At 39.8% G+C, this 17,042-nt stretch overlaps 1 protein-coding gene across 4 annotated transcripts in view; it reads right to left on the bottom strand.

Annotated features, from left to right (window-relative positions):
• The window catches only part of RASGEF1B (RasGEF domain family member 1B), a 34,573-nt gene that overhangs the window by 4,345 nt on the left and 13,186 nt on the right, over positions 1-17,042 (bottom strand). For all 4 annotated transcript variants that reach the window (XM_026089666.1, XM_026089667.1, XM_026089669.1 and 1 more), the window contains 9 exons: positions 15,689-15,811; positions 14,539-14,676; positions 9,462-9,674; positions 9,289-9,363; positions 7,882-7,977; positions 7,184-7,286; positions 6,342-6,421; positions 4,959-5,054; positions 1,074-1,169 (listed from right to left, as the gene is read on the bottom strand). In XM_026089666.1, coding sequence (XP_025945451.1) covers positions 1,074-1,169; positions 4,959-5,054; positions 6,342-6,421; positions 7,184-7,286; positions 7,882-7,977; positions 9,289-9,363; positions 9,462-9,674; positions 14,539-14,676; positions 15,689-15,811 — 1,020 coding nt within the window. The remainder of the gene's footprint in view (positions 1-1,073; positions 1,170-4,958; positions 5,055-6,341; positions 6,422-7,183; positions 7,287-7,881; positions 7,978-9,288; positions 9,364-9,461; positions 9,675-14,538; positions 14,677-15,688; positions 15,812-17,042) is intronic.

Genomic DNA, 17,042 nt, shown 5'->3' with positions numbered 1-17,042 from the left:
GCTTCTAACTTTTGTTTTGTATTTCAAACTGGAATGACTTCCCACTCCTCCACCCTCGTAAAATTGTCATTATTTATGAATATAAATAGTAGATCATCATCTATACTCAAGTTTTCCTTTCAAAGAGCTGATAACACTACTATACCCCACTTCTAAATTTGATGATGCTCATATTTGTTTTGCACAATGAGATGTTTAATAATTCTCACTTCAAAAGTCTCTAGATGTTTAATGCTGGCATTTCGAAGTCCAGATGTTCCATTTTAGTTGACTAATCTGAAACGCTCAGTTTTCTTGATGGAAATTTATGCCAAAAATAAACATTCCCCTTGTAGTGGGTTGATACCATTTCTAGGTAAAATCTTTCAATTAAAGTTTAACATGCCTCAAGTGTACTCGGATTTCTTGAGAAAAAGGACATTCCAGGTCATCACACACAGTAACTTTAGAAACAGGCTATTAAGGCTGATTACTACAACTAAAAATTACTGTGATTTTGTGCAAGTGATCCAGGCTTCTTTAAAAGTGAAAGTACTGGAAAACAAATCATTCAGTAATCCATACTGTCAGGTAACTAGCAGGAATCAGAGGCAGAGGAAGGGACTCAAATCTCCTGCACTGATGCTGTATCAGCATATTTCTTCAGAGATAATCTGTGACTTACATGCATGAAAATATTTCATATATATTATGACAAAGGACGAACTCATCTTTTACACTGGAATTCAAGGAGAAGCCCCAGAATATTAATTTGTATGTTTTTTTTTAGTTAAATCAACATCTGGATTGAAATGTTTAGATCAATTTGAGCACTGTGAAGAAGTTCTGAGTTTTTGCACTAAAAAACTGTCAATATTGAAACAGTTTCTATAAACATTCCAATTTAACACAACTGCATTTTCCTGACTTCCTCCCACCTCCTGTGAGAAGTRACAGATACACTCAAATTACAGTCTAATTTTTCTCTCTCAGAAGCCAGTGGAAGCTCAGTCATGATCTGCCTTCAGTCTTCTCTTCAAGGAGCTGATGATGTGTAGAACACCCCACTCTCGGTGCCACAGCGGTCTACTTACTTCAAAATTGACATGACCATTCGGAAGACGATTGGCACAGCCCTCATTGAGGAAATAAATATCTTTGATCAAGAGGCTGAAGAAAGGTATCACAATCTAAGGAAAGAGCAAGATTATTCTCAGTTTGGTACCATATCAAAATATAATGCTGTATAGAGAAAAATACAAGGAAGTCATGTGGTACAAAAGCTACGCAAAACACTGCGAAGGACTAAGATCTGTATGATTTTCTCTCACTGAATACAAATTTTGCATTCACTACACTTTTTGCCTAACTTGTTTCATGCGTCATGTCCCTGACACGTTTTGACTTTTCCCTCACGCTTCAAGTTTTGACTTTTCTTCAAGCTTCCTTGCGGATTCCAGAGTGCACAACTTGGAGGTGCCAACTTCTTGCTTGTGCTTTAACAACATCTCTGTAGCTGCTGATGGCTGAGCTAAGATGCTGTGCGGAGCTGTGGAAATCAACCAAAGATAAAGCTCAAAGGCAAGAGCTGATGGTATGCTGTCATCTGCTGGGCWCCTCCTGGAGCCTCTAAGTATTTTCATTCCCTTCAAACCGCATTTGTTTCCACCCYTTCCTGAGCTGCATGTGCCTTCAGAGCTAGCATGGCCTCAAACTCTGTTCTGCTTCTCAGAGTAGCAGCACTACAGGTTCCCAAGTTCAGGTAGCACTGGCTGCATGCAGCAGACCAGAGCTGGAAGTTGAGGGAACAGAAGCATACCACACTGTAATCATAGCAGGCAAAACAACACTGTGAAGAGGCAAGGCATCAACCTCCTTAAAACAAGAGCAGAAATGGAACCAGACAAGCGCAAAATCTCCTGACTTTGCTAACTGCAGTAAGGGCTGAGTAAATAGACCATCAYGGAAAATATTTGTTGGAATGATTATTCATACAAAAATGAAGACAGGAAAAAGTGGGATCAATTCAACTGAGACAGAGAGTTTTCATCCAMCAAGAAGTGATGATCTATTGCCTCCCTGAAAGTCTTTGTTAACCTCCACTCGTGCCCCAGATTCCTGCTGGGTACCTCCAAGAGTGCATATGTCCTTCTTGACAGAGATTTGTCTGGTAGATGAGTGGAGAGGTACGTTAAAGAACAGCATGGAAAATTCAGGGCTAGCAGTCCACTACAGTAAATGGCTTTTGAACTACAGTTCCCTGAGCTCATGCAAGAAATTGAACCTTGGCATTGACTAACTCAAAACAAAGCATTTCCTGCCAACCGATCAAATTGAAGTATTTGCCTTTGGAGAATGCTGAAACATTCCAATGTTCTGAAAGTGACTGGTTTTTAATTTTCATCCTACAAAAATTTTCATAATTGCACATCCTTTTTGCAACTGGGTATAAAAAAAATAAATCAGTGCATCACTATTTCCATGGAAGACTTTGCTGCACTATTTCAATATATATAAGTCCTTTGGAGTTTCAAAACTCACTTTTCTCTGAAAAGAATTAAGCATTTTATATTTAAACTTCTGCAAACAGATCCTTAGGACTCAGAAAAATCCAGTATTTTATTTTCAGTGCAGAGCATCAGTATAAACAAGCAGACTGCATRTAAATTAGCCTCATCCTGCCTCGTAGTTTAAATTATTCGATAAGCATCAGAATCAGGTTTCGTAAACAGCATAAAGTGCAAATATTATAAGCAGCTGCTTCTAAATGGATGGAAGTCGGCAAGCTATTTGGCTCCTCTCTACAAGAACTACAACTCAGATTCTGCATTAATGTGTAACCGAATCCAAATTACTTCTCAAAAGCCAGTTTATTTCAAAGAGGTAAATAAAGATACAACCTCTGTTGATGTGTAATTCACAGCTACTCTTGAAATTAGCAAAGGAGAGTCTTAACACGCTGTATTACACGAAGATCTGATCCATCTCACCTCTTCCAGTAAGAAACTTTTTCCAATAAGAAATATTTAAAGCTTATCTGGCAAAGACTGTACAGGAAGGAAACTCTACAGAACTGGAAAGCTCTGTCTTGGTTGGGGTTTGTATTACCTATCTCAGGTTGAGATAACAAGCATAAATGCCAATTTAGACACTCCACAAATGCCTGGGGTTTGCCAAAGGCTGAATCAAATACTAGAACTGGAGGAACCTTTACAGTGTAATCCCCTCCCAAGAAGGGATTTCTCTTCTTCCTGTAGTTTAATCCTGTAGATATTAGCAAATGACGAATGATACTTTCCTGTGTTCTTTCATGATTGGCATTAGTCTAAAATGAAAACACACAAGTCTTGTTCTGCCACTAGTAACCTTAGTCCTGGCTGTTCTTCAAGACTCCTGTTGGTTCCAGCTTTGTTCACACCAGCTGCTTCACACTAGCAAAGCAACTACTCCAAGGCATAAGGAACTAGGGAGGYTGGTGATACTTCCTCTTGCCCATCACATGGGCCACACTGCAGCATCAGGACCTGTTTTAGCAATCCTGTTGCTCCTGATGAGGCTATTCATGGAATGATGCATTTCAGAGTGAGCGGGGTAGCACGTGTGACGCAAACGATGACTGGTACTAAGGAAAAATTAAGCCTTCTGACTAGCACATCCTGACCCAAGACTAGGTGAGAATTACATGCCGCTCTTCTCTTTAGACCCCTTCATTCAAAACGGTCAGTGTCTAGTATTTTGCTACCCTTTTTACAGTCTTTTTGCCACAGAGAATCTCACAAAATCAATCCTTCTAAAAGACGGAGGAAAAGGAAGTTTAAAGAGCAACAGCAGTTCTGCCTTCCAATTGAAGGCTTAAGATGAGCAACTTGGGCTTTATTCAAGTTTTAGCATTTATTTTCTGAGTGGATTTTAAAGCTTTTCCACCCAAAACTATTTWAAAAAGCACTTAAAAGTGAGAGATGCCCATTGTCCCTCTTTGAAGCCATTCTTCCCATATTTAGTATACCCTCTAGGATGCTTATCAAGGTTTTTCCTCCATATCCTGCCTATATTAACAAGAATCTGTACCTCCTTTGCAAATTCCACATGCAAATAACATCATCCATAAAAYAAACGCACAGAACTAATAATACTCACAAATAACTCAGCCACTGAAGAGCTACACTGTTTCCCAAAATTAGCCACCTCTGAACCAACTTTCATCACCCACAGTTAGGCCAGCTGATCTCCCCTCCTTTGGGCATAAAAGCACTAGGATGTACTCTGCCAGGTCCCCTCTTCTTCTTCATCTTCCAAATTAATACTGTGAATGGAGGAGGTACTGAAGGGAAGGAAGTCACTCGGGGGCTTTATGCAGTGAATACACACAGAAGTAGTGTGAATGCGTGATGACAATCAAACTCCTCTGAACATAATACCAAGTTACAGAATAGCATAAACTAAAATAATCTGTTATGCTGTCCCACCAGCGCTCCTCAGCTCCCACTTACAAGTACCAATTATAAGGATGAWAAATTATTCTAGTGACCTCTTTTCAATCCTTGGCTTTTCCATCTGTGTTACTGACAAAGTAGTCAAATGCTTTGATGATGGTTTGGGAGATAGAGCTCTCTGTCAGGGAGGAACAGAACTGAGGCAATGTATCATATTTAAATCATCAAAGCAATCACTTAATATTTGCAGGTTTTGGTCAGTACCAAACTGGACTAGATTTCAACTGGCAGCCTAAGATGAAGGATCCTTTTCACTGAGCCACCTAGTTTTCTAAAATATTCTATTTACTTTCTTGCTAGCTTACAGGTAATAGTTAGACATTCAGAGTAAAGAGGGATTCAATTTTGAGGTTTGTTATGATTATTATTATTTAAAGGCCCCTGGTTATAGTTCCTGAGAATCAGAAATTCGAGACAAAAGCTTACCAAGCGACTTAACAAGCGCGTTTCATTTCTGCCCATGTGCCAAGTCATTTGTAAACATACCTTCTCTCTGTTGCTATGAGCTGTCAAGGACCGTTGAGCAGCTCCACGCAGAGCAGTTCGGTAATTATAAAAATTACTAGAAGGGTCCATCTGATGCTACAGGCAAGAAGAATATAAATAATGAACTTCAGAGAGCCAGTGTCACCACCCACCCACAGCACTTTTCACTTGAGCAACAATTTTAAAAACCAAGAGTCTGCTGAACTGTGCCATAAATACAGCCTTTCAGAGGGCAGTGGGATCACCTCATCTGTTCTTTTGATCAGAAGAGAAACTTTACTTAAAAAAAACATTCACTCAGCACAACCAAGGATCCAATACAAGTCTGGGCAGGAAAGCAAAGGCAGGCTTAATGGACCTTCTTCTTTCTCTCCCCCCAAAGAAGTTAACTCAGCTTAAATTTGAAAGCCAAAACCCTGAACTCAGACGTACAATGGATCTTAGCAATAGTATTCTGCTCCTCCTGTGTACGCAGATTTCTCAGAGCTGATTCAGCTGCAATGGCAGGCTAAAATTAGACAGCTAAAGCTGTTAGTGCCCCCAGCTATCCCCCTCAGTGCTCCAACACAGACTGCTGCACCTCCATGGCGAGGATGACTGTATGGCTCATGAAGCAAGTCCTTAACCAGCGAAATTCAGCCTGCACAATACRTTCGAATGAAACGGGGCTGTAATCAAAGGACCTGCTCCCTGAGCTTTGCAGCCAGCCCCAACACAAAGAAGGCTTTCTCCCACCTGAGGGTGGGGGCAGAAAGTGCAAGGCAGCTGCAGCTCTCCAGTTTTAATCTGCTGTCAYAGCAAAAATCAAAGCTCCTTATGACATTAATAAGCATTCCATGCTTGGGTCATAAACAACATCTTAGATCTTCTCTATATTACTCATAAATAGCCTGAATTAACTGATTGCCATTTAGAACAGGATAATTAACTTGTTGGTAAAGAATCTGTAAGGTAAATCACAAATTCGTAAACTGCTGCAGCTACATCATCTTTGATGAAGATATGAACTACCTGAAAGTAACTGGCAATCAATTAATTCAAGGTAAATTTCTCTGAACAGACAAAGCAGCTGCCTTATAGCTTAATGGAACTTTCAAAAGCAAAACTGCATTAGCTCAATCCATATCATCTCTCTCAACTACATCTACCTTTCAAGAGGTTATTTATAATTTTTTATAATTGTTCTTCCATTAAAAATAAAAATATTCTTCAAAATCAAATAAGCATAAGTCAGCTGAAAGATTCTTATTAAATCTTCTGGAATTTCCATTAGGAACACATACTTACTAAACAAAACATGTCTTAGTGAAGCCAAACTTGTACTTTAGAACCAAAAGTGACAYACTACTGACAGCCATGTGTCCACATACTGGCCAAACTTACCTCAAGAATGTCAAACTTGGCTGTCTTCACTTTTGCCCAAGTTTTCTTTAATCGAGAGACAGGGCTCATGTTCATGCCAGCTTGATTTAAGAGAGAGAAACTGTTTGAAGATTTAAACATCTTTAAAGTAACTAAGGCTGGTAAGCATTTCTAAAGTGAAGGAGTTATTAAAAATAACACACATTTTCAACAGAGCTACTCAGAAGTCAGACTTTTCAGTTGCTTGAAATGCCACTTTTAAAAAATTTTGGAAACATAAAAATCAACATTTCTTACAGGATGAAAGCTCTTAAAAAAAAAAAAAATACTGTGACATGATTTCATGTGGTTTTGATAAACATGAACTATATGTAAGAAAGCCCAAAYGATTCATCTCAATACATTCTCTTACAAATTTCATTGAAAACTAAACATACCCATGAAACTTTCCCTTTTCAATAAGAAGATATTCCCAGTGTTTTCGTATTAGATATAAAAAATGGTGTGGAATTTTTAAACCAGTAGGAGGACATTTATGGTGCAGTAGAAATAATGGAATGCATCAATTCTCYGTTACAGGAAAAGTTTCTATTCCAATTTAGGTTTAAAGTTTATTTTAAAAAGTGTGGATTTAGATTTCTGAACAGTTACAATAAAAACTTACTTTTTACTGTAATTTAAACTACAACAGAAAATCTTTTCTTACATATGTAGTACCACAAGATTCAGCAATTCTCCACCATTTCTTTTCCCAACTTCACATTGCTGAGTGYGCTAAGCAGTAAAAAGACTTCTGCATAAAGCACCTCACTTCCTTTACTCAGATTCAAACAGGGACAAAATTTCTCAGGCCATATACTTACAAATAATAGCCATTAAGGAGTTAAAGTTGCCAATGTTAAAACATTCCCGGGCCACGTCAATGAAATATTCTATCACTCGTGCTCTGTGCTTCTTCTTCACAGGCTGCAAGAGATGCCATTGTAACGTTACTTTCAGGAGGAAACAAGAGAGCTCTGACAGATCCCCAAAAGAAACAACAGAGATGTTAAAATTCTTTTCCACATGTATGACATCCTTACGCTGTGATTTACAAATAGATCAAAYCATACAATTGTGTTCAAAAGCCCTTAGGACAGAAAAGACAAGCTAGACATGAGGCAAGTAAAGGGCAAGAACGAGAGGTAAAGATGCTCTGCAAAGAAGGGTATGAGGAAAGGAAGAGCAGAGAAAACAGTCAACGCAGAAGAAGGGAAAGATGTCTCCATTCATGACAGACAACGGGAGATTAGGAAGGGCCAGATGCATCCCTATGCCAGGGAGGGCTACACAGCATACCGTCACCACTGCATCACGTGAACAGGGCCAAGGCATGAATATGATACTGAAAACAGGGAACATACTTCCTCYTCAGCCCTGCATCCATTACATCCACGCATGAAAGAGTGCAGAGCTGAGAGAAGGAAAAGGCACACCGAAGGGGACAACAAAACTAAAGAAGTTCTACAGTTTTGACAACTAGACAAAACAAAATGTTTTAACAGAAAAAGTCCTTGCTCACCATACAGATTTCTGTTGCAACCAAGTAACTGAGCCTGTTAAACCATTCTACATAGGCTTCCAGATTACGGGTCTTCTTTCGATCTCCGTAGCAGCTCTGCAGGCAGAGGAAAAACTGCAGCTATCAATGTAATCTTCATTTTCTCCCTGAGAGAGTTCCTTGGCCTTCTACCTTGTCACCCCCAGACACCGTTAACACTGTTACCCTGGGTTAACTCAACTACCCAAAGTGACCAAAAGGTGAGAAGGAAAGCAACAGCGACAGTATCTGGGCATGCATCACTTCTTCCAGAGGTGCCAGCTCAGGATTCCAGCACCTGCTGCATGTCCTGCTGGGATGCTTTGAGGAACGGGGATAGACTTAAGCAAATAATCAAAGCTAAGTACCTGCTTAAGTGCTTCCTTGAATATGAGCACGTTTTAGTCCTGACTCTTGTCCTGCCTGGGTACTAGCGACAACATTATACCCTCTGCAGGTGCAAAAGTACAACCAAGGCCAGTCCACTCCTTTGGCACATTAAATTCAGTTGTTTATACCAAATTAAGATATTGCATCCTAACTTTTGTAAATCAGATCAGTTTTGATTGGCAGCTCCTTTTCCTGCCCTATTTTTTAGTGCTTTGGAATGATTCCTATACACGTCCCAGGGTTGCCTGAAAAAGGGCAGGCAGAAGTTTCAGTAGTCTCTACCTATAAAACCATTTTGAGTCCATCTGTCTGAGCTACAAATTATAAATGTGAGTCATTCCACTCTGTTTGCCAGTTTTAGGGAGGATAGTAATTCCAGTGTTAACTGCCTGATTTTGGCACAGTTAATTTAAAGAGCATGAGTCATCTTGAACACAACACTCAAAGAGATAACAGCTCCAACACAGTTAGTTAAAAACACTGCATCTTTGCCCTTCATCTCGTGTGGATCTGGAGCTCACTGCCCAGTTTTTGTAACACGTGCTCTACCTGCAAATTGCCCCATTTGCCAGTTTGCTGCAAAGAATTCAATTTACTAAAAGGAAGAACAGATGTTGAAAATGAGTGATGCAAGAGCCAAAGTTTAACTTGTTTTTTGAGGCTACAGATCACAWAGATGGCCAGGAGAAATCATTCCCAGGATTAGGTCATCCTGTAGTTTAAATCCGGAAAAATACCAGATACCTTGAAGTAAGTCAGTTTGATGCCACTGCAAGGCCAGAATGCATGCTAAGCTTTGGAGCTCCTGGAGTTGTCCTCCAGTAAGAAGGAGCATCACAAACCCCCCAAAATTTTTAAGAGGAATATTAGAGCATTTTACTTTCAAGCTTATTTCTACTGGTCCTCAGTTATTGTTGGAATTTCCTGCTCACAGGTCAGCTTAGCTCTAAGGATGCTAAATGCTACATTTCAGAGCTGCTCCAGCTCTACTCCAATTACCTTGTCATTATCCAAAGGATCCTTTTGTACAAACGCCTGGACAAATTCTTCTGGTCCAATATAATTTAGTCTCTCCTGAATAAAGCACACAAGCAATCAGGTCACATTCTATGTTAGTCTGCATTTCAAGAAGAGAGGAAGGAAGAAATCGTACTTGAAAAATAAAAACTTACAAGCTCTATGTGCGTTAGCTGCTGAGCTAACGTGTAGGGATCATTGCAGACTGTGATTATGTCCCTCTGTATGGACTGGGGCTTGGTCTTTAGGACCGTGAGTCGATCTGTAGATGTTGCACTGATTTTTGCAAGCACTTCCTCATACTGGCTAACAGTGGCAAGCTTCCGGATCAGGTTCTGGAGRAGCTGCTGTACATTCTTCCGATACATCTGCCACGACATGAAGCAATCGGAGGACATTCCCAAAACACGAGAGGATAGTATTAAAGTCTGAATGACACTGAAATAGACTGATGCTGATAGATATTTGTTGTCAACGCTCTACTATATGAGTTAAACATAGCATAAGATATGAGGGGGAGATGCACTCTACTATATGAGTTTTTAATAATGGCATTTAAYGAAAGCAAAGGGAATCCAAATGAGCATTTAAATACTGATTGCCTCAGGGATTCCATAGTGTCCTGATTAGCCCAAGCTACAACAAGTAAACACTTAAGATATGCTGTATGAAATGAAGTACTGAGCACCTAATAAAATACCAGAAATGAAAATACTCTGCCTCCTACTGCTTAAGACAGCAAGAAAGAACAATACATGGTCATTCAGTGATGAAAATCGGACCTACTYCTCTCTGGAGTCAATCAAGACTAGTTTCACTTAAGTCTGTTGAATTAAATTTTACAGTAAATCTGAGATAAAGGAGAAGAGAATAAAGCCATCTCTCTTTCTTTCACCCCACAAAGCCTTTCCAGGTGCCACTTAAGTTAACAGGAACGACAGATTTCAGTAAGAGCAGGACTGTACTCTTGAGCAGGCAGGTCTCTGTCTACTCTGTCTGCTTAACAGACTCCAACACGGTTACTTTTTGAACTGCAGATACCATCCTGAAGCCATTAAGGAAAAGCCTAAATGGTTGAAAAACTGACCATCCAAAACCTATCAGCATATAACAGAGGGTTATCAGTCCAAGGGATGCATGTTTCCTGCTTACTAATGAATTTGTTATTCACTCCACAGCTGCCATTTACATGGATTTCCAAATTTACCCAAATCCAACAGCACTCATTTGGGTCAAATTCATTCTTCAAGTCAGTGGTGTTCAACCAAGGCTGAATTTGGCTTCTTACTTAGTAAATAACTGCTTTCTGCTTAGAAGAATTTTGATTTTACAGACAAACATAAACAGCAAAATTTTTCAAGGGAAGGGGGAAGGAAATCCCTCAGAGTGCCTGGGAGCAGATCCCAGGCTTTCCAAGATAACGATCCACATTTTCCTCAGAAAGACACAGAAGTATTAAAGTGCTGCACGTTCATAAACAGGTATAAGGTGATACAAACAAGAACATCTTCACTGACACATTCCCTTCTAAATTGTKTGAAATTTCATACAATAGAACTTTATGAAGCATTTTCTTGCCTAGCTTGTATTCAGTGGAGATCAACAAAGCATCTTACATACTTGGGGAGAGCTCTGGCTAATCATGGAAACTGCATAACAATCAATGGATTAATCTTCAAAGCAAAAAGCCCTTGCCTGAATTCGTGGACCACGTCAACCCAGAACTGAAAAGAAAAAAAAAAGCRGGGAGAAAAGGAGTGCAGATACCAAGCTGAAACACCTAACACTGGTCAGTTTGCTCCTGTAGCTGCAAACCCCCAGAGAAAAGGAAAGCTGGGACAGATGTTCCTAAACCAAAACAGGGAAATCAGGGAAATGAGCCCCCATTTGATATAGCAGCAGTTCAGCATAACAAACAACTCTGTCCTCTGATGAGGCAAGACCTCTTAGCACAAAGCCAGAAGGGAATGCAAGTTTCCTGCCATACCTCATAGATGTACCTGAGTCCACTAAAACACTGTCCCTCTGTTCTTTCGAGACTCAGTCACTTCTTGAGCAAACAGGCACTGATATCAAAGCATTCTGTGTGACAATAAGTACTTACTGCGCTTTAAATGAGATATTTCCTGGTGGACCGTTACTTACATTATCTCATGCACTTTTATGATGTCATATATATCTATCTATTAACACACCAGTGAACTCACAGAATATGTCCTTTATCAACTAGATATTAATTTGATTGTAATATGGCCATCAGTCAGTCTAAACAGATGGTCTTCCTGTAGATGAGGCTTACCCTTTCCCAGGCATTCATCACGCAGTCTCATTTCTGATTCTGTATTCACACTGACATTCACATCACACATATGCATCCCTTTAGTTTTATATAAATAGCATGATCACACAGAAACAAAGGCATCTCTGACTGTCAGACTGCAGCACCCTGTTCTCAAAACTCCACTTATTTCAACTCTGGAAAATTACAGACACCTCTTTCCTGATATTTACACAAGTTCATTTTTCAGTTTATTAGAATGCCTTCCAACCTGCTTGTCTATTAACTCCTGTATCTGTGCAGCAACCTGAGTTGTAAAAACAAGATCTATATGTCATCCCTAGATCTTCCTAAGATCTGCTATTCTCTGTCTTTTTTAAATTTAACAGGCATTTTAAGTATGCACCTCTATTTCTGTAGCACACCTAGGCAGTCTYGTAGAAGAAACCTCTAAGGACTGGACAGCATGGGAGAAAGTAACAGAACACTTTTCAGCTGACGGTCACCTCTTTGTGTCTGTCCCCTATGGACAGTGACTGGAAGCCATTACTACCTGCYAGATATTGAATAGCATATTTTAAATGAGTTTCCACAGTCAATCCCACTACATGATATGGCAGCCAAAAAAGAGAGAGAGATCAGTGCAATTGTTGGGATGCATATGAAAAGACATCATGACACAGCACACGGCTTTGGTGTGACTCTGTGTACACTGATCATCTGTTTCACAGAAGAGGAGACTGGCAAATATTTACAGGGAACTAATCAGAAAACAGGAGGCAATGGACAACATGAAAAGATTCAGAAGATGTATATTGAAACACATGTCAGTTAAGTGATAAAAGGGACCAGAACAATCTAGAAATGTCTCATGAGCATGACCTCTGGGGAAATGGGAGGGAAGAAGTATAAGGAATGGAATAAAATTGAGACAYAGAGGGGAAAAAAAGGAAAGAAAAAAAAAAAATCAAGGCTCAACATCCCAAAGACTACATTTTGATGGGGTGATTTGCTAAGTTGATGAATGGTCTTTACTAGACTCTTACTGATAGCTCTTAACAGCAGTGGAGCACAGTCATTCTGAAAGTGCAATAAGAAGCTGCGAATGGAAGAGCCACAGTGAACAAGAATAGGAAAGTCTGTGCATTTGTATCCTTCAAGACAATGACTCACACAAGTAAATCCAAGCAACCTGCAGAAAAGGTCAAAGAAGTTGCCATTTGCTGTTCCAGCAGTTCACCAGCCAGTAACACAAGTAATTTTACTGCGGCACTTGCTTTTCCTTTGTTTTCCTAAAGAAAACTTCAGTCACTTGGAGGTCTAGCATGGGACTAGAGCTAGGAAAGATCTATAATTCCCTGCCAGAGTGAGATGGCTCTCTACAGCTCATTGTCTAGTAGTTTGTCCATCTTCTACCTTTCCCCTCAACAGATGACAGATTCGCTGTTGAGATTTGCTGTATTGCCAGCAACTTCACTGTAGACAATCTTTCCCGGCTGTCATTTCACCCTGCTTTTACTTCCCTCAACCCAACTTTCCCCATTCTAAACAATTCCCTTGTTCTTTTTTTGTGCCAGTGGCTATTTTTCAACCGGATGCGAGTCCTCAATCTTATTATTCCTCCATCAACTGAACTTTAGTTCTTTATCTTCCTAAAAGAGTGCCCAGAAACAAAGCAACACCATAGGAGCAGTGCAAAGGAAAGCTGCCTCCTGGCACCCCCATGGTGAAGACAAACCTTCTGTCTGTGAAGGAGTGCTGCAGGCAAGAGAGCTCCCTGTAGCTCTCCTTCAGCAATTCCAAGTTTGACCATTACATTTGGTATCATTTTGGTTTATATCCCAGGCCCCGGCTCACTCCCTTCTCCCCTCTTCTTTTGTTCCTCCCACCTTTCAGGATATAGAAATGTATTTCAGCTTCCAAATTCAATTTAGCTTTGTTCTCTTCCACCCTTGTTTATAGTCTCTTAAGGTCTTTTCAGGCCCCTGGCAGCATTCTCAACTCCTCCCAGCTAAGCTTACCTACCAAAGCTTGTTAACATGCTATTTGCTGCCTCATCTACATCATTATTCAAAAGCTTACATAAGGAACACCAACCCCTCAGGAACACTAGCTAACATTATGCCATTTAGCAATTGCTCTTTGCGTTTATAGTTCTTCCAAATGCCACTCCAGTATCTTTTGTAATCTTAGTATGCTAGCTACACGTGATCTGCTTGTTCAAACCTTTTAATTGCCTGTTCACCACGTGAATATAAGTCTTGGTTTTCAGTTGAATTCTATCTCAGTACTTACAAGGTAGGCAACAGTCAAGCATCAGAATATTTCATAAGACCTCCATGAAACATTATTTCTATCTGAGAACTGGGACTTAGTAAAATTAAGCTATTGYTTATGTGCTCCCTTCAGAGGAAGGAACACAACAGACATCCTCTGAGCCCATGATGAGTGCTTTACGCTCAAGAAAATTCTTCCTGGTCCAGTTTTCCTTTAGAAATTTTTTCTCAAACCTGCTATGACTCTTTCACAGACTGTACAGATCAGAGGCCTGATTCTAACAAACCTTGCTCACATGAATCAAAGCAGTTACCAATACAGATAAGAGATTTCTCAGATCTGCAATGGTTTCCAGTGTTGTACCTAGCTTCTTCTAAACAAAAACCACTAAAATGAAAAACATAAGCATCTACAAAGTGGTATTTGTCTGCACAACATGCAATTATTTTATGAGTTTAGGGAAAAGGTAAACCCAGTGCTTTCAAAAGAATCTGTTTATGCTGTATGCTTTTTTCCTAAGCMGAGGTACCGGACAGAACTTTTTGCTATAAGCACCTCCTTAGTAAGTTAGCTTAACCGCCCAGAGCCATACCACGCTATTAACAACAACAAGCTGCAATACCAAAGCATTAAAGTAATGGCTTTTTATCCAATAACATTGTGCACAGACAACTGACCTCATCACCACTGGCTATTCGTTGTGCCAACTCCTTTAAATTCCTCATCATTCTTTCATCTCGGAAATCATAAGGAAATGTCTCTGTCCACTCAGTCAACAGCTGTAGGATTTTGGGTGCAATTTTTCGTATCCAGTTCTATTTGAAAAATAGTAAGGAGGAACATTACATGGAGCAGCAATATAGCGTATATTTAACCCAAAGGAAATACAGTTCCCTCCTGCAGGATACTGTGGAGCATAAGGGTATGAAGGTCAGTTAAATTTTTAATCTTAATTTAATTCTGCACTGGATTACAGGCCACAGTCAATACCCACTGAAGCCARTGAAAAGACTGTCATTGGTTTAACTGGGCTAGAAATTAGGCCCCAGGTAATTTGACRATCTTAGAATTATACCTGTGTTTTGCCCTTTGTTATTTGAAGCATCACAATGTAAGACATCCTAGTATTTCCATAATCTGTGGCTAACTACAAGCTACAAAAGCGATAAGCTTCAGTTCTGCCAATATATTCTCAATATACCATACAGTGAGAAATCAGTACAGTTAGTCACCTATCTTAATTTAATTCATGTTATTTTCTACTGGGGTGGAGGGTGTATTTAAATGTCCACATCTTGCTCCCTTTTATTCTCCATATTACATGAACAAGGAAAAAGAGGCACTTCCATGTAAAGCTGCCAGCAATCTAAGCCATGCTGCAAAAACTGAAGCAAGACTGTAGCTTAGCCTGTGAGATAAGTCAGTGTAATTCATATTCATGTGCTTAACTCATGCTTACATCTTTCCAACATTTGGCCTTAGGCATCAAGACATTTGGATACCCTAAAACAAAAGCAACCACTGCAGGGCCAAGGTAGGATAGGTTCTTAATAGAAAACACTTTTGTTTCTGGCCCTAGTGTTAGGACTCTGGTAAAACAAACTGAATGCAGCAGCAACAACAGTCACCATGCAGGAGGACAAGCTGAGCATCGTGGACATTTCCCACAGATGTCAGTGACTGAAGGGTCAAATTCCAGTTGCTTGTGTCAGGTTTTCAGTCTGTTTAATGCTGCTGAGGGCTCTCTTGAGTAGAAACACTTTGCTATGGGCAGGGTAGAGGCATTTGAATGGAAGAGGAGGAGTCCCAGAGAGTGAAAGACCTTACCTTGTCCAGGCCAGGTTCGCTCAGTCTCTGCTGCTCAATGCACAGATGGCAAACTTTGGCCATCAGCTCATAAGGATGCATGAACAGACGTGAACTGAGAAGGAAGGTGAAGATATATGTCCTCTGCAAACAAGAACAAGACAGAGAAAGGGATAAATCACTACCAGTTTCATATTCTCTCAAAATGTATTCCTGACACATCAGTCCCTAATACTTTACAATCCACAGAACAAAACTGTTCATTTGGCTGTACAAAGTGCTTATACTACAGCAGTAAGCATTTAATTGTAACTTGTCATAGCTCCAGAATCAGTACTATATATTCATGCTTGAGCCAAGTTATGCAAGATTAAACCAAAACAAGGCAGGGCTGCTTTAGTTCTCCTTTTGTACAGTGTTCTAACAAGCTCAATACCTGAAATTACTCAGAATACAATTTCAGCTTATCCTCCCTTGCTCTGCAGTAAACCTTTTAGCAAGAGCAATTACCATTACATAACTCTTTCTAGCCCAGCAATGGAATATAATTCATGCTACAAGCCCAAGCTACTTAAAATACCAATATAGAACCTTGTCTGCTTCCACATTTCTGGCTAAAGTAAACAGGCTTCAGAAGGCGAAAGAAAAAAAGATGCCCCAATGCCAGTTTGCCAGGTCATTGAACTGTCTTGATTTTATCATGTACTCCATCTTTTCTGTGCTGTATTTGCCTGTCTGACTTCAGTAAACCACACACTATGATCTCGTATGTCCTTTAAGAAGCCCCAAATGCTGTTCATCTCTCACAGTACTGCCTGTCTCCTAGGGGAAAGGGGAGAGAAATACACACAGTTTAATTTTAGAGAATAACAATTAGTAACTCATTCTGGAGGTACAAGAAGAGGGTCCTTATGCTGCAATAATCTTCCACGAATTAAGATTTTAACTCATTGTGAGATAGCTATTCAAAATACCCATCTGTTCCACTCCCCACACTGCTAGTAATTAAGTATCTGTGGCACCCACAAAAAAGAGTCTACAACATTATGGTTCTAGCTACTTGAAATAAATCATCATGTTTGGCCAATCAGCATCAAGTAGCTACACGTTTGCATTTTTTCTTTAAGCATTAACGGATAATAAATAGCTTAAGAACAGTCCTGGGGAGCTGTTAACTCTGATACAAATAAAAAATGATCTTGTCTTGGAACTGTGAATTGATTTACGACAAGAACAGAAGCTCAACATAAGCAGAGTTATTTCTTCAGCCAAAGCCTTTCAACAAATAGTGGTGTAGGTTCATCTACCTTCAGTCATCCCCTTTCCCCAGACTCCTTGGTATCATCCTTCTTTTCTGATAAAGACATAAAACATC

Source organism: Apteryx rowi, unplaced genomic scaffold (genome assembly GCF_003343035.1).
Source record: "Apteryx rowi isolate R43461 unplaced genomic scaffold, aptRow1 scaffold_827, whole genome shotgun sequence".
In the NCBI taxonomy this organism is placed as follows: Eukaryota; Metazoa; Chordata; class Aves; order Apterygiformes; family Apterygidae; genus Apteryx; species Apteryx rowi.
Note: the sequence above shows the minus strand (reverse complement) of the source record. Positions and strands in the feature narration are given on the sequence as shown.